At 46.8% G+C, this 17,491-nt stretch overlaps 1 protein-coding gene across 2 annotated transcripts in view; it reads left to right on the forward strand.

Moving 5' to 3' along the window:
- The window catches only part of Rnf157 (ring finger protein 157), a 51,055-nt gene that overhangs the window by 14,527 nt on the left and 19,037 nt on the right, over positions 1-17,491 (forward strand). For both annotated transcript variants that reach the window (XM_013037761.1, XM_013037762.1), the window contains exons 2-8: positions 7,573-7,661; positions 10,658-10,804; positions 12,330-12,447; positions 12,817-12,883; positions 13,283-13,326; positions 14,369-14,416; positions 17,108-17,179. In XM_013037761.1, coding sequence (XP_012893215.1) covers positions 7,573-7,661; positions 10,658-10,804; positions 12,330-12,447; positions 12,817-12,883; positions 13,283-13,326; positions 14,369-14,416; positions 17,108-17,179 — 585 coding nt within the window. The remainder of the gene's footprint in view (positions 1-7,572; positions 7,662-10,657; positions 10,805-12,329; positions 12,448-12,816; positions 12,884-13,282; positions 13,327-14,368; positions 14,417-17,107; positions 17,180-17,491) is intronic.

Below are 17,491 nucleotides of genomic sequence, written 5' to 3' on the forward strand. Positions count from 1 at the left end.
GACACATTACTATCTGAGAGGAGAAGCAGAGACTAGAAGAAAAACAAGGCATCAGATATGAAGTTTGAATATAAAAGTATAATGTGAAATATAAAAGTTCTAAAAACTGCCAGCCACCAGTGATTCATGCCTATAATCCTAGCTACTCAGGAGGCTGACATTTGAGGTTCAAGGTTTGAAGCCAGCCCAGGCAGGATAGTGTGTGAGACTCTTTTTTTTTTGGTTGGTTGTGGGGCTTGGACGCTGTCCCTGCACTTTTCAGCTCAAGGCAAGTGCTCTACCACTTGAGCCATGGCACCACTTCCGGTTTTCTAGTGGTTTATTGGAGCTAAGAGGTTCATGGACTTTCCTACCTGGGCTGGCTTTGAACCGCAATCCTCAGATCTCAGCCTCCTGAGTAGCTAGGATTACAGGCGTGAGTCTCCAGCACCCGACCGGTAAGACTCATCTCCAAAGCAGGAAGTGGTACAGTGGCTCAAGTGGTAGAGTGCTAACCTTGAGCAAAAGAAATTCAGGGACAGTGCCCAGGCTGAGTTCAAGCCCCAGTACTGGGGGGGAAAAAGTCATAAAAACTACTTTATATAGAGTCATGAATAGGTGATTAATATGATCCAGATGTTGGGTTTCCATAGTAACTTTTTGTATGTCTATTCATGTGCATGTGCATCTGTGTTGTATGTGTGTTTGCATGTATTTGCTGGTACTGGGGCTTGAACTCAGGCCCTGGATGCTGTCCCTCCCTTGGTACCATGATCTTCAGATCTCAGCCTCCTGGGTAGCTAGGGTCAGGCGTGAATTTCCGGCATCCAGCCAGCTGTGCTTTTCTTTTTGGTCGGTCGTGTGGCTTGAACTCTGGGCCTGGGTGCTGTCCCTGCATTCTTCAGCACAAGGCGAGCACTCTACCGCTTGAGCCATAGCGCCACTTCTGGTTTTCTAGTGGTTTGTTGGAGATAAGAGTCTCATGGAATTTCCTGCCCAGGCTGGCTTTGAACCATGATCCTCAGATCTCAGCTTCCTGAGTAGCTAGGATTACAGGCATGAGCCACTGGTGACTGGTGTACTTTTCTAAATGCCCCCACATATGATTTTTGGCTCCTGTTTAGTTTGAGAACTGCACACTTAGAGGCTGACTGTGTAAGTGGAGCAAAGAACACCACAGGCAAGCATAAGCACAAACCCCGCACTTCCCAATGCCCCATCTGGAGTTGCTCGGTGTAGACTCTTTGCAATGATGATGTCCTGTTCCCAAGGTGGACCTAAAAATGGAAATGGTTTTAGTCAGGAACCTATGGCTTATACCTGTCTGATCCTCATCACTCAGGAGACAGATCTGAGAATTATAGCCCAAAGCCAACTAGGGCATGAATGTCTTGTGAGATTTTTACCACTAATTAACTACTACAAAGCCAGAAGTGCAGATGTGACTCAAGTGGTAGAGCACCAGCCTTGAGCTGAGAAATTTAAGGGACAGTACCCAGACCCTGAGTTCAAGCTTCAGGACTGGCACACACACACACACACACACACACACACACACACACACACATTGAATGGTTTCTATTAACTAAAAGAAAGGCCAGAATATTATGATTAAATGAAATAGTCCCAAATAAAGAGAAATAAACCATACATAAAATACATAGTACCAATGCTTTGAGAATTGACAGGGATGTAACCTCATGGTTCACACCTATACATGCTGCCTGAGTGTGATCTGGCATGACTCAAATACCAAAGGATAGAAAATGAGAAAATGATGTGCTGTTAGAAAGCTTTTTATCAAAAGTAATAATTTATTTTTATGAGTGATTATAGTCTTTTTATATAGACTACGAGAAAATACCCAATAATTTAGAAGTGGAGTACTGTTCTCATTTCATACACTGTGATTGTATTTTTAAGAAAGGTTAAAACAATCCATAACCTAGGGTTGCTGTTTACATGTGTACATAAGCCTGCTCACAACGTGTGTGTGGTCAGCTGAGTGTAAACCTGCAGTTCCAACTTTAGGCACCAGGTGGCACTTGGCTCATGCAGAGCGCACATTCAGGAAGTTAGGAATGCGAGGAACCTGGAATCTAAGGAGAAACAGCAGAGCTCTGAGCCTTGCCCCGCAGGCTCCCAGCGACCACTTGAAGCAGCTTTCAGGCTGAGCTTCAGCTATTATGCTTCTGTCCCTGGCTGGAGGTGTTTGGAATGTAAATCATTCTCAGATCCAGGCTTATTTAGTACAGTCACAGGCAGGCCAGTCCTGGGAGAGTATTATACTCAAGTTCACCGGGCACCAGATACAAGGTACTGGGCCCCTGGCAGCTTGAACTAAAGGGGTTTGCTGGGCCTTCACTGCCTCCTGGGCCTGGTTCAGTGCTCAGAAGGTAGTGAGAATGCTGAGTGAACAAGTCAGTATCCTTGTTCCTCAGAAACTGTGCGGGGAGGAAGCTCTATGGCTGCGGCCAGTTCCTCGACATGGCCCCGCCTGGATGTACATTTGTGTTGTGCACAGTGTCTATTAGAGCCCACCACAGAAAAAGGATTTTGTTATGCTGTGCTCCTAGTCAGCCCTGCTCTGTGGAGAGACTTCGAGGACTCCTGTGAAAGTCTAAAAGGAGCGTGTGTTCGCTGTGCGTGGAGCTGCGCTGCCTTCCACACCGGCACACAGCTGGACACCCTCGCAGCCCTGTCCCCTCCCAGGTTCCTACAGGCCCCTGTCTGAGAGCAGTTTGCAGATGTGTGAGCAGACGTGCTGCCCCACACAGCTGCAGGAGCCAGTGTGGCTTCTGCCCCCAGACATACCTGCATTCCGAGAGCCTTTCCGCTACTCTCTAGCCCTGGACCTCAAATAGTTGCATAAGCCTTTTTTGTCTCTTCCTTCCTTCCTTCCTTCTTCCTTCCTTCCTTCCTTCCTTCCTTCCTTCCTTCCTTTCTTGGTTTTTTGCTTTTTGGTTGTAGGGCTTGAACTCAGGCCTAGATGCTGTCCTAAGCCTCTCTGTGCTCAAGGCTAGCGCTCTACCACTTGAGCCATAGCACCACTTTTGGTTTTTGAGTAGTTAATTGGAGATAAGAGTCTCATGGGTACTTCTCTACCCAGGTTGGCTTCAAACCACAATCTCCAGATCTCAGCCTCATGAGTAGCTAGGATTACAGGCGAGAGCCACCAGCACCTGCTACATGAGCCTTTTGAGCCTCAGTTCTTCATCTGCTCAGTGGGTCTGTTAACACTGACCTTCTTCATTCTCCCAGCCAGTCACCATAGTTTGAGTTCGGTGTCAATCTATCCTCCAAGAGCTTAATGTTTGGAGGGAGAGGAGACATGTTACTTCATGTTGAGAACAGGAAATAAGACTATATATGAACAGCTACAGTGGCACATGCCTGTAGTCTCAGCTGCTTAGAAAGAAGATAACTGTTTGAGGCTAGCCTGGGCAAACAGCAAAACTCTGTTTCAGTAAATAAGCTAGGTGGAAGGCATAGGTCAGAAGATCTTGGAAAACATAAGATCCTATCTGAAAAATAACCTACTGCAGAAGGGCTAGGATGTGACTTAAATGGTAGAGCACTAGCTTAGCAAGTACAAGGCCCTGAGTTCAAATCCCAATAGTGCAAACAAAGAAGGAAAAAGGATTATCTGACCAGTAGGTGTATGATGGTCATTCAACAGAACGAATGAGACTATACTTAATGACACTGATGTATGTAAAAGGCCTTGAGTTTATGTGCCCTAGAATGTGGTCTGAGGAAGAGGAAGGCACTCTTTATCTCCAGTTAACCACCAAAACAAAAAACAAAAAACCTTGAAAATAGAGCTGTGGTTCAAGTCGTAGAGAACTAGCCTTGAGTGAAAAAAGACTCAAAAACAGTGCCCAGGCCCAGAGTTCAAGCACCAGGACAGGACCGGCGCACAGGCACACACAGAGACCCTGAGCTGGGGTATAGCTCGGTGACAGTGCTAGCCTAGCACGCCCAAGGTTCTGGGCTCCACCCGGCAGGGAAGGCAGGGAGGCAGAGGCCTGGGCAGGGCTGAGGGAAGCTTTCTGGGGCAGCGTGCCATGGACTCTGGAAGGGGCAGTGAGTGAAAGACTGTCAGTCGCTTTTCCTTTTATATAAGCTATAAGTAGAGGAAGTGAACCTCTGGTTTTACCCTGAAGTAAGGGGTTTCTTCTTCTTTTTTTGGGGGGGGGGCGGTCAGTTGTGGGGCCTGAGCTCTGGGCCTGAGCACTGTCCCTCAGCTCAAGGCTAACGCTCTATCACTTGAGCCACAGTGCCACTTCTGGCTTTTTCTGCTTATGTGATGCTGAGGAATCGAACTCAGGGCCTCATGCATGCAAGGCCAGCACTCTACCACTGAGTCACCTTCCCAGCCCTGATTTGCATTTCTTTATGGCCAGGAATGATGAGCATTTCCTCATGTGTCCCATTACAAATTCCATTTCTCCTTCAAGACCTCCAAATTACACACCACTTCTTCCCTGAAGCCCCTCCCAACCAGAAGTGATTGCTTCCTTCATTGCCTTTTACACACACACACACACACACACACACACACACACACACACACACACACACACACACTCCGTAGTTATTCATGTGGCTTTCTCATTATCTACCAACACAGCTCCCTGAAGGCAGGGCCTTTTCTTTCCCACTTTAAACCTCTGATTAGACCTCGCCCTGATGTTACACATAGAATGTGGGGCATAAACACAAGGCCCCCAAAACACTAAGGGGTTGGTACGAGGCTGTGGACAGAATGAGGTTTTACTAGACTGATTTTCTGCTATGTATGGGGGACGGGGACGGGGATAAAGTGTAACAGTGGCCTTAGCAGGGCTGCCATCTGTCTCTTCCCTGAATATCTTGTGTTTTCTGCCAAAGTCATCAGACTGCACAGAGTGATGGGGCTTTCTCTCCTTTCGCATTTCTTCAGTGAGGGATGGAGAGGAGAAAGGATAAAGAGAGGGGGGAAAAAGTCTATCTTTAAAAAAATACATTTTTTTCTAACTCGGGTTCTGGATAACTCCTGAGTAACTACACAAATGAAATGATTAATTTTGCTACTCCTGAAAAAAAAAGTTTTTTTCTAATCCCAAAGTCATTTATTTTGGCTTTAGAGTAGACTAGCATTTGTGTCGGCTTTTCCTGCCTAATTACTTTTTGCTTAAGCTTATTTGTAAATTGTTTAAAATTCCTAGAGTCTGACAGTCTCCAGTCTGAGACCAATAGGATGGGGAAATAGAGAAAGGCTGTGGGTAGGAGCCGGACTCAGCCTTGGGCACCACGACTTGGCAGAATGGTTCCCAAAGTCTTAAAAATATGCTTACTCTTTGATCCAGTAATTCCACTCCTAGGAATGTGTCCCAAGGAAATTATGAAACAAGCTTGCAGAACGCTGGGGCAAAGGTATTCACAGCCTCTACATCAGCAAAAGCCAACTTAAAACACTGAAGAATGCGGACTTGATTAAGTAGAGGAGGCAGTTACCTCCACACGCTCGCTATCCAGCTGTGGGTGTCTTACATGGAAGAGAGCCTGGAAATGTGCACAATACCAAGTAACACTAGATTGGGGGCTGAGGGGGAACGGATGGAGGGAGGGATTTTATTTTGTGGTAAAACACATTGTGTAACTTTGGTATCACTGGATAATAAAGTTAGGACTATTTTGTCCTTCTTTGTATTTCTTAACTTTTCTGCTTATACATGTAGTGTTTCATTGGTAAAAATAGCTACCTTAAAAAAAAACCTATGGCCGGGCGCTGGTGGCTCACGCCTGTAATCCTAGCTACTCAGGAGGCTGAGATCTGAGGATCACAGTTCAAAGCCAGCCCGGGCAGGACAGACTGTGAGACTCCTATCTCCAATAAACCACCAGAAAACCAGAAGTGGCGCTGTAGCTCAAGTGGTAGAGCGCTCACCTTGAACTGAAGAGCTGAGGGACAGCGCCCAGGCCCAGAGTTCAAGCCCCACGACCGACAAAAAAAAAAAAAAAACCTATGATTTAAAAAAAAATTGTTTTTGTTTTTGTTGTAGTTGTTGGTCTTTGTCAGTACTGGGATTTGAACCCAGGGCTTTTCCCTTGCTGGAATCGTGACACATTAGTCGGGCTTATGTCTAGCAAGCCTAAGCCTCCCAGTTCAAGCCCCAGTGCCACCAAAAAAAATTATATTGCCCAAATAATGGAAACATTTTAAATCATCCCCTGTGAAGATTTGTACTTTTTACCTTTTCCTTAACCTTTCATTATCATCAGCTCAGAACTTCAAACCCAGATGCTGAGTGGGAAAGAGAGAACACATGATAAATAAGGAAGACCACCATAGGCCTCTGAGACCCCCAAGTACCTCAGCTCCCGGACTCAGGACCAACCCAGGGACATTCATTCTGCATTGTCTGAACTGTCAGCTCTTTGCCCTCGGCAGAGTTCTTTTTTATTTGAAGTTCCTGAATTCCTAGGGTAGCTCACCATGCCACTGGAAGAAGAGCTTACAGGCTTGCCTCTTGTTTTTTTAAAATTAATTCTCTGTGTTTTAAACCAATGTTTAAGCTTCATGGAATGAGGGGGGAAAAACAAATAAATAAAAACAAAAATAAAGAACAGATGCCCTGTCACTCACCCCTGTAATCCTAGCTACTCGATCTGAGGACTGTGGTTCAAAGCCAGTCAAGGCAGGAAAGTCTGTGAGACTTTAAATCTCCAAGTAAGTACCAAAAAAGCCAGAAGTAAAATTGTGGCTCAAGTGGTAGAGCTTGGTCAAAGAAGCCCAGGGACAATGTCCAGGCCCTAAGTTCAGGCCCCAGGACAAGCAAAAACAAAATAAAACAGCCTGGCACTGGTAGCTCACGCCTATGATCCTGAGTACTCAGGACCCTGAGATCTGAGATTTTTTTTTTTGGTTAGTCATGAGGCTTGAACGAGGGACCTGGGCCTGTTGCTGAGCTCTTTGCTCAAGGCTAGCACTCTATCACTTTGAGACCTAGGGCTACTTCCAGTTTTCTGGTGCCCAGCCTGGGCAAGAGAGACTTTTTTTTTTGCCAGTCCTGAAGCTTGCTTGAACTCAGGGCCGGAGACACTACCCTTGAGTTTCTTTTGTTCAAGCCTAGCACTCTACCACTTGAGCCACAGCACCACTTCTGGCCTTTTCTGTTTATGTGGTACTGAGGAATTGAACCCAGGGCTTCATGCATGCTAGGCAAGCACTCTACCACATATAGCACTGAACCACTAAGCCACATTCCCAGCCTTCCAAGAGACTCTGATCTCCAGTGAATCACCAGGAAACCAGAAGTGGAGCTGTGGCTCAAAGTGGTAACATGCTAGCCTTGAGCAAAAGAGCTCAGGGACATGAGTTAAAGCAAAAACAAAAGCAAATAAATGTCAACCTATTGACAGCAAATCAAATCCCCATTCTCCTGCTAGCTGTGACCTTGAGCACATCCTCTGTCTCCTGGCCTGTACAGAAAGTAGCTTTTCCTGCCTCACCTAACAAGGCTGGTCTTCCTTCAGCCATACAGCGGTGTTCTGAGAGGCACAGTGAGAGTCCTGGTGAACATTCTTCTCTCATTTTGTTTCTGGCAGTTTCCTTATGCTGCCCCACCTCCCCAAGAACCAGTGAAGATTCTGAGAAGCTTGATCAACATCCGAAAGGACACGCTACGGCTTGTCAAGTAAGTGCCCTAGGGCCTTTCCTAGCTGCCCTCCTTTTGGGACAGTGGACTTCTCATGAGCCTCTGCCTTAGGCCTTGATGCCAGCTGGTAGGTCACTGCTGGAGCCCTGTATCTGCACAAATGAGGCCTCTGAACTGGCTTGGGAGGGAAGGAAGGCCTTTCACTTGCCTAGAGCTGATAAATACTATTCCCGCTTTGAGGGAAAAGAGGAATTTTGTAGACACCCCTTTATATTATATACTTCATTATAATAATGAGCTGTTCGAATTTGAAATATAGGATCCTTATGTTACTATTTATTTATGCAGGCACTGGGCTTGAACTCGGCCTGGGTCACATGTCTACTTCTGGCTTTTTATTGTTGTTCTTGGTTGTAGGGCTTGAACTCAGGGCCTAGGCACTGTCCTTGAGTTCCTTTGCTCAAGGCTAGCACTCTATTGCTTTGAGCCGCAACTCAACTTCAAGGGTTTTTTTTGAGGGGTTAATTGGAGTCTCATGGGGACTTTTCTGTTCTGCTTGGGCTGGCTTTGAACCCTGATCCTCAGATCTCAGCTCCCTGAGTGGCTAGGATTATAGGCATGAGCTAATAGCGCCCAGCTCGTGTCTAGCTTTTTGCTAGTTAATTAGAGTTAAGAGTCTCACAGATTTGTCTGCCTGGGCTGGCTTTGAATCATTATCTTCAGTCTTTTTTTTTTTTGTCGGCCGTGGGGCTTGAACTCTGGGCCTGGGCACTGTCCCTCAGCTCTTCAGCTCAAGGTGAGCGCTCTACCACTTGAGCTACAGTGCCACTTCCGATTTTCTGGTGGTTTATTGGAGATAGGAGTCTTACGGTCTCTCCTGCCCGGGCTGGCTTTGAACTGTGATCCTCAGATCTCAGCCTCCTGAGTAGCTAGGATTACAGGCGTGAGCCACTAGCGCCCTGCTTCTTCAGTCTTGTAAGTAGCTAGAATTACAGATGTCAGCTACTGGTGCCCAGCTTTACTGCTTTTATATGTATATGTATATATATATATATATATATATATATATTAATTTTTTGGTTAGTCATGAGCCTGGCCCTGAGCTCTTTGCTCAAGGCTAACACTCTATCACTTTGAGACCTAGGGCTGCTTCCAGGTTTCTGGTGGTTAATTGGAGATAAAGAGTCTCGTGGCCTTTCCTACCTGGGCTGGCTTTGAACAACAGTCCTCAGATCTCAGCCTCCGAAGTAGCTAGGATTACAGGGATGAGCCACTGGTGCCTGGTCACACCTTGCTTCTTTGAGAAGAAGTACTGGGGTTTGAACTCGGGAGCTTGCACTTGCTAGGTGTAGTCACTCTACTCCTTGAGCCATGCCCCAGCCCTGAGAAGCTAGGAGGTGCAGGGATCATGAGTGCCTATGGGATGGAGGCAAAGGGAGGCTCAGAATGAGTGTGAGAGAGTCTAGGGTAGTTGCTGTGCCCACATTCAGACAAGAGCCAAGAGGACCGACCCCAGAAAGGACCCCAAGATGCTGAGCTGACAAGGCATGATGGCTCACAGCTACAATCTCAGGACTTGGGAGGCAGATTGGAAGATAGAGGGTTAGAGACCAGCCTGGTCTATGCAGTGAGAACCTATGCCAAAAAAAGAAGAAAACCAGCCACTGGTGACCCATGTTAGTAATCCTAGCTACTCAGGAAGCTGAGATCTGAGGATTTTGGTTCAAAGCCAGCTTGGGCAGGAAAGTCAATGAGACTCCTAGCTCCAGTTTACCAGTAGAAAACCAAAAGTGGAGATGTGGTTCAAAGTGTTAGAGCATTAGCTTTGAGCAAAAAAAAAAAAAAAATCTCAGGGGCCTGCAGAGAGTTTGGGTTGGAATGGGGGTGGTGGTAGAAGACCAGCAACTGAAAGGGACATGATGAGCACCAAGTTCAGGACAGTATCAGGTGACTCTGGCTAACCTGAAGGAAGTGCAGCCGCTGAAGTGATTGCTGGTTTATTGCGAGAGCCCTATATTGTGGGGATGGGGATGGCGGAGCTCCTCCATGGCACACATGAAGGCAGAGACCAAGACCTCATTTCCACATGAGGCAGCCAATAGATAATGCCGAAAACTGAAAATCAAGAATCAGAGAACCTGGCATGCTGTTTAGAAACGTGGTTAAATGCGAAATGCTCAGCCAGAACAGATCTCCTCTGAAGAGGTCGAAAGGGAAGGAAGAGGCCTGCTGTTTTGTTTTTTGTTGTGTGTGTGTGTTTTTTTTTAACAAGTCTGTTGGAAACTATTTAAACTATGTGACTAATAACCTTGATTAAATAAAAAAATTAATCCAGGCTGGATGCAGTGTTCTTGCCTATAATCCCAGCCATATCAGGAGATGGAAATCAGGAGGATCACAATTTGAGGCCAGCCTGGACAAAGAAGAAAAAAAAAAAAAGCAAGATTCCATCTCAACCAAGAAGCTGGGTAGTGGTAGGAGTATGTCTATAAACCAAGCTATTTGCTAAAACATAGATAGAAGGGTCACAATCTGAGATTAACCTCAGGCAAAATGAACTCTTTGTGAAAAAGAGTTGAAGATATGGCTCAAAGGGACCTAAGCAAGCATAAAGCCCCAAATTCAAACCCTAGTACTTAAAAAATAATCTAGCATAGATGTAACTAATAACATAATAACACTTGAACTCAGAGGCTGGGTGCTGTCCCTGAGCTCTTTTGCTCAAGGCTAGTGTTCCACCACTTTGAGCCACAGCTGCACTTCTGGTTTTTTAAGTGGTTAATTGGACATAAGAAGTCTCACTGGGACTTTTCTGCCCTGGCTGGCTTTGAACTACCATCCTGAGATCTTAACCTCCTGAGTAGCTAGGTTTACAGACATGAGTCACCAGCAACTGTCCCTGTGATCTTTCATAATAACGATGTACATTTATGTTAATGACCACAGAGAGAACCCCACGTGGTGTTTTAAAAAACAAGGTAAGTCTTAGTTCTGGTGTGCTGCCCCAGAATGCTGAGTCTTTTCTGGTTTTCTAGATGCGCTGAGGAAATCAAAAGCCCGGAAGAAGAGACTGGTAAAGCTAAGGTCCACTACAACGTCGAGTTTACCTTTGACACGGATGCTCGGGTGGCCATCACCATCTACTATCAAGCCACTGAGGAGTTCCAAAATGGTATCGCCAGGTAAGAACAGAGACTGTACTTCCTTCCCAGATAGGAGGGGCCAGGCCGAGCTACTTACCCTTTGAGGGAAACTTTTTTTTTCTTTTTTTCTGTTGTTCATGGGGCTTGAACTCTGGGCCTGGGCACTGTCCCTGAGCTCTGTCCCTGAGCTCTTCAGCTCAAAGCTAGTGCTCTACCACTTGAGCCACGACAGCACCACTTCCAGTTTCCTGGTGGTCAATTGGAGATAAAAATCTCACAGACTTTCCTGCCCCTGCTGGCTTTGAACCATGATCCTCAGATCTCAGCCTCCTGAGTAGTAGGATTATAGGCGTGAGCCACCGGCCCCCAGCTTGGGAAACGTTTTTCTAATCAAGTGAGATCTCATTCTTGAATGTATACTTTCTTTTCCAAAAACATGTTAACTTTTTTGCTTTCATTTGTGTCTTTGGTGGACAGTGACCTTAGATGCTGTTAAAAACCCATTTAGCAGTTGGTTACCCATGGCTTACACCTATAACCCTAGTTACTTGGGAGGCTGAGAATGGGAAGATTGTGGTTCAAGGCCAGCTTAGGCAGGAAAGTATGAGAGAGCCCTCAACAGGTAGCTGGGCATGGTGGTACATGCCTATCCTAAATTCTGTGGGAGACTGAGATTGGGTGGAACCTGGTTCCAGACTATCCTAGGCAGAAAAGAGTTCACAAGACCCCATTTCCACGGGCCTGATGTTATATGCCTGTCATCTCAGCTTTGACTGGGAGCCTAAAACTGGCAGATTATCATAGTCCAGGCATACACTGGGCAGGACTCAAGATCCTCTTGAAAGTAGCTAGCACAAGCCAGGCACTGGTGGCTTATGCCTATAATCGTAGCTACTCAAGAGGTTGAGATCTGAGGGTCATGGTTCAAAGCCGACCTTGGCAGGAAAATCCCGAGACTCATATCTCCAATTAACTACCAGAAAACCAGAAGTGGCACTGTGGCTCAAGTTGTAGAGCACTTGCCTTGAGCTGAAGAGCTCAGGCTCAGCACCCAGACCCAGAGATTAAGTCCTCCCACCGCCCCCCACCATCCCCAAAAATAGCCCTCACAAAAAAGGGCTGGAGGGTCTGGGAAGGTGGCTCAGTGCTTGCCTTGCATGCATGAGGCCCTGGGTTTGATTCCTCAGCACCACATAAGCAGAAAAAAGCCTTAAATGGTGCTGTGGCTTAAGTGATAGAGCGCTAGCCTTGAGCTGAAGAGCTGAGTGACAGTGCCCAGGCCCAGAGTTCAAGCCCTATGACTGACCAAAAACAAAGGGCTGGAGTCATGGCTCAGCAGTTGAGTGCAGCAAGCACAAGTCATGACATCAAACTCCAATACCTTAAAACAAAAAGGAAAACAACAACAACAAAACTACTTAGCTACCTGTCTGTAGGCCTTTTATTTTTATTTTTTCCTGTGCTTGAGCCTGTTGGAATTGAGAAACAGACATGAGATTGAAGGGACTGTCAGACTGTCTGGTCTAGATTCTAACTTTAGTTCTGCTTCCCACTTGATGTACAGCTACATTCCAAAAGACAACAGCCTGCAATCAGAGACTGTGCACTACAAGCGAGGGGTGTGCCAGCAGTTCTGCCTGCCCTCTCACACCGTGGACCCCTCGGAGTGGGCCGAAGAGGAGGTGAGTGGCCTTTGCTGGAGATGGCCAGCACCCAGGAGCTTCCTGGGACCCAGGCCAGCAGCAGAGGCTCTGCCTGGACACTTAGGACCATGTTCACCTTTATACCCAGTGACTTCTTCATTCCCCTAAAGGAAATACCTGTCCTTGTTCCTCCCATGCTGATGTAGCCTCATTACCTAGGCCTCTCTGAGAAGAGGAACTGAAGGTTAGAGGCTTTAACTGGGAGCCTTCAGTTCAACAGTCTTGGGGAGGTTGATGGATAAGCCACAATAGATGGGGGTAACATCTCCTGCCAGTGCCTTCACTTTTGGTGGGTGTTTCAGCCATCTACATGTGTTGTGTCCTGTTTTGTTCTCTTCCCCCCTGCAGCTCAGCTTTGATCTGGACCGAGAGGTTTACCCTCTGGTGGTGCACGCTGTGGTGGATGAAGGCGACGGTAGGGGCGTCTCCGTCTTCCTTTGGGTGTATGCTGCCCTGATGGGGCACAGTCCTGCAGAAGCTGTGGCCAGAATAACACACCTTCTCTGGAAGGTCTTAGCCCTTCCTATCTGAGTCTAACTCCTTGGGCTACAACGGGGAAGTGCTGGGCCTACAACAGGCCCCAGCTGGAGATAGCCCAGCACCATGGCTTTGTGTGGGGAGGGGGAATATGCCAGTACTGGGGCTTGAACTCAGGTCCTCTCACTGTTCCTTAGCTTTATCATTCAGTTCTGGTGCCCTGCCACTTGAGCCACAGCTCCATTTCCTGTACCGTGGCTCTACAGACCGTGGGAAGTGGAAGGTGGGCATCAGAGGTACAGTTGACCTTCTTTACCTGTGTGCCTGTTTCTTTCAGAATATTTCGGCCATTGCCATGTATTGCTGGGTACGTTTGAAAAGGTAAATTATCACTTCAACATACATTTAAGGTTTTCTTTTTTTAATTTTGTAAAATTATCTTCCAGTAGTTATGCAAAGGAGTTGCCATTTCACAAAGCAGTTAGTGGATGCCGTGTATTTTGGTCCATGTCACCTTTCAACATTCTCACCCATTTACATTTAACACTTTCTTTTTGTTTGTTTGTTTGTTTGTTTGTTTGTCAGTTGTGGGGCTTGATACTCAGGTACTGTCCCTAAGCTCTTGTTTTATTTTTTTTTTTCTGGTCCTTGGGCTTGAACTCTGGGCCTGGGCACTGTCCCTGAGCCTCTTTGTGCTCATAGCTAGCACTATACCAGTTGAGCCACAGCACTACTTCTGGCTTTTTCCGAATAGTTTACTGGAGATAAGAAAATCTCGTGGGGGCTGGGAAGGTGGCTCAGTGGTAGAGCGCATGCCTTGCATGCAGGAGGCCCTAGGTTCGATTCCTCAGCACCACATATGCAGGAAAAAAAACCCAGAAGTGGTACTGTGGCTCAAGTGGTAAAGTGCTAGCCTTGAGCTGAAGAGATGAGAGACAGTGCCCAGGCCCAGAGTTCAGGCCCCACGACTGGACCCCCCCAATAAAAAGAAAATCTCGTGGACTTTTCTGCTTGGGCTGGCTTCAAACTGTGATCCTCAGATCTTAGCCTCCTGAGTAGCTAGGATTACAGGTGTGAACCACCAGCGCCTGGTCAATATTTAACACTTTGTTTCCTAAGAGGTTAACCTTGTTTTCTGGCTCATCTGATTTCAGAATAGTTGGGCTTGGGGAGGTATTAAACAGGTGTTAGAAAGCAGCTGGCTCTGACAAGTTTTCAATGCTGCATGACCTTTGACCCCTCAAGCCTCAGCCTCATCCTAAAATTACCAGTTAGAGGTGATCACTGCAAGACCTTCATAGTCATTAGATTTTGCAATTCCATTTTGTGTAGGCCCAAGAACACGTAACGCTATAGAACAACAACAGGTGTGAGGTGCGGTGAGCTTTCTGCTTTGGTTGTAACCATCGTATTTTCATTCCAGCACACAGATGGGACTTTCTGTGTCAAGCCCCTCAAACAGAAGCAGGTGGTAAGTATCTGAGGGCCAGGGGCTACTGGATCTCTCTCTCTCTCTAACTCTTTTGCTAAATATTCTTTTTCCCTCTCTTCTTTCTTTTGTGTAATCAAGGGAAAAAAGAAAAAAGGAGCACTTTTGTGTGCTAGAAACCACTTGGGTGGCCTGGAAGGAACACTGACTGTGGGTCTCTAAGGCTGGGAAATTGCTAGTGCTGAGGCCTCTCTATCTGCACAAGGACTCGAGAAATGAAAGGACGAGATTTATCTCTTGGCATTAGACTGGGAGACTTTCTTTATTTCAAATGTCAGGGTGAGAAACACTTCAAGCAAAAGGTCTAAAGTATCGGGGTGCAATTCAGAGGCTATTAGCGCCCTTGGCTTCATTTATTCCCCCATTCCTTTCCCACAATTCGGTTTGCAGACCTTTGGCCCTTCCAGCACAACAAGCAAGGTCCGAATATGTCAGCTAGAAGGCTGAGCCCACACCATGTGTCACACTTTGCTTTGGTGGGAGGATCCTCCGTGGAGGGTGAGGGGCGGTGCTGCCCTGGCACTGGTTATAGCCTGGTGGAGAGGTGAATCATCACAGTCACCACGAGGAGGATGGGAGCAGGTGGGAAGGGCAGGCTGACACAAGAGAGACACAAGAGAGGCCTTGCTTCAGATGAGTGACAGGCGTCCGATTCTACATCAGTACATTCTTCTGTTTTAGGTACTTGCCCCTCAGTTAATGAGGCCAATAGTAGCCAGTAATACTTTTGTATAAATTAGTTGATAAGGTCACATCCTTTTCCGTATAGTTATTATGTTGAAACAAATTTTAGAACAAAGCAGGGAGGCTAGGTACCAGATGGCTCATACCTATTACTAGCTATACAGGAGGCTGAGATCTGAGGATTGCAGTTTAAAGCTAGCCTGGGTGGAGTAGTGCATAAGGCGCTTCAATCAACTAGCAAAAAAGTCACAGCAGAGCTGTGGCTCAAGTGGTAGAATGCCAGCCTTGAGTGAAAAAAACCAGACACACACACACACACACACACACAGACACACACACACACCACACCACACACACACACAGCTTCAGAGAGACCATAGCTCCTGAGCCCAGGGTGCTGTCTAGGCAGTCCAGCCTTGAGTACTTACCGGGAAGGCTTAGTTGGCCAAGAGGGAAGCATAGCTTGAAGGAAATAGTCTATTTTCCTCTTGTTGGATTTGCATTAGTAATAAACCATCCCACTGGAGAGGAAGCTGTCAACTCCGAGATAATGGAGTATCTGAAAACAGAGATGAGGAAATAGGAGAAGTAGACTTCTGGAGGGAAATAAAGGGAGAGCCAGCTTTGGCACCAACATGACCTTAGGATCTGACGTTGACAGCTGAAGTTTCAAAAGCCAAGTTGTGTGGTGCTATTAGATAGTCCCTGCTACTCAGAAGTCTGAGACCAGCATAGGCAACATGTCTCCAAAAAACCAAGCTGGGCATGGTATACAGACTCGTAAGTACTCAGGAGGTAGATAGAGGGCAGAGTTTGGGAAGTTGAAGCTAGCCTGGGCTACACAGTGAGATCCTGTCTCAAAACAAGAACCAAGAAAAGGGCTGGGAAGGTGGCTCAGTGGGAGAGTGCTTACCTCGCATGCATGAGGTCCTGGGTTCGATTCCTCAGCATCACATATCCTCAGCATCACATAAGCAGAAAAAGCTGAAAGTGGCACTGTGGCTCCAGTGGTAGAGTGCTGGCCTTGAGCTGAGGGACAGCGCCCAGGTCCAGAGTTCAGGCCCCACAACCAACCAAAAAAAAAAAAGACAGACAGAAAGAAAGAAAGGACAAAGAAAAACAAAAACAAAAAAAGTAACCAGGCCAAGAGTTAGACATGTTAGACAAAGGATGTTCCACTTGGATTCCTTGGCCATCTATGTTTTTCTCTCTGCCTCTTTCTCCCTGCACATTTCTTCTTCTTTCACTTTTCTATACTTTTGTCCTTATTATGTCTGAAGTGAAATTTTCTTACATAGTGTTACTTTTTTTTCCCCGTTGGTTGTGGGGCTTGAACTCCGCCTGGGGTCTGTTCCTGAGCTTTTTCACTCAAGGCTAGCACTCTGCAACTTTGAGCCACAGCACACTTCTGGCTTTCTAGTTGTTAATTGGAGATAAGAGTCTTGTGGAAACCGGGAGCTGGTGGCTCACACCTGTAATCCTAGCTACTCAAGAGGCTGAGATCTGAGGATCATGGTTCAAAGCCAGCCCAGGCAGGAAAGTCCATGAGACTCTTATTTCCGATAAACCACTAGAAAACCAGAAGTGGCACTGTGGCTCAAGCGGTAGAATGCTTGCCTTGAACTGGAGTGCAGGGACAGCGCCCAAGCCCAGAGTTCAAGCCCTACTACCGACCACCCCCCCCCTCCAAAAAAAAAGAGTCTCATGGACTTTCCTGCCCAGGATGGCTTCAAACCATGATCCTCAGATCTCAGCCTCCTGAGATTGCAGGCGTGAGCCACTAGCACCAGCTGTATTTATTTCCCTTTTATACATACTCTTCTGTCCTCTTTCTGATCTATGCCTTTCCTAACCATTCATAAAAGGGAGCCACCGTTCAGTGGGTAAATTAAGATGTGATTCTTCACTGTGAACCCATCATCCTGAGCTCAGCAGCGGCTGGTGGGGGCTCTTCTACTGTCTCCTTCAGCTTCTCTGTTGGCCCTTCAGGTAGATGGGGTCAGCTACCTCCTTCAGGAGATCTACGGAATAGAAAACAAGTACAACACACAGGATTCTAAGGCAAGTTTGGTTCAAAGTTTTGTCGTATACTCTGTGGGGCTAGGGCTGAGGAGCCTGGGGAGCCAGGTCTAGAGCTGTTGGAAAGCATTCAGCTCATCTGTCTGTGGAAATGAAGTAGGCTACCCAGGACTTGTTCTTCTGCACTAGGCTCTGTTGAACTCCATTTGCCAGGAGGAAATGGAGTTCACTCCCCATTTGCCCTGATCTGTGTGGGCTACTAGGTTCCTTCAGCTCAGATGACCAGGGGAATGCCAGAGTTGGGCCTCTGAGGCTGAACTCAGAGCTGCCCTCCCCTCCAAGCTCCCTAACCCC

Source organism: Dipodomys ordii, unplaced genomic scaffold (genome assembly GCF_000151885.1).
Source record: "Dipodomys ordii isolate 6190 unplaced genomic scaffold, Dord_2.0 Scaffold7, whole genome shotgun sequence".
Lineage (NCBI taxonomy): Eukaryota > Metazoa > Chordata > Mammalia > Rodentia > Heteromyidae > Dipodomys > Dipodomys ordii.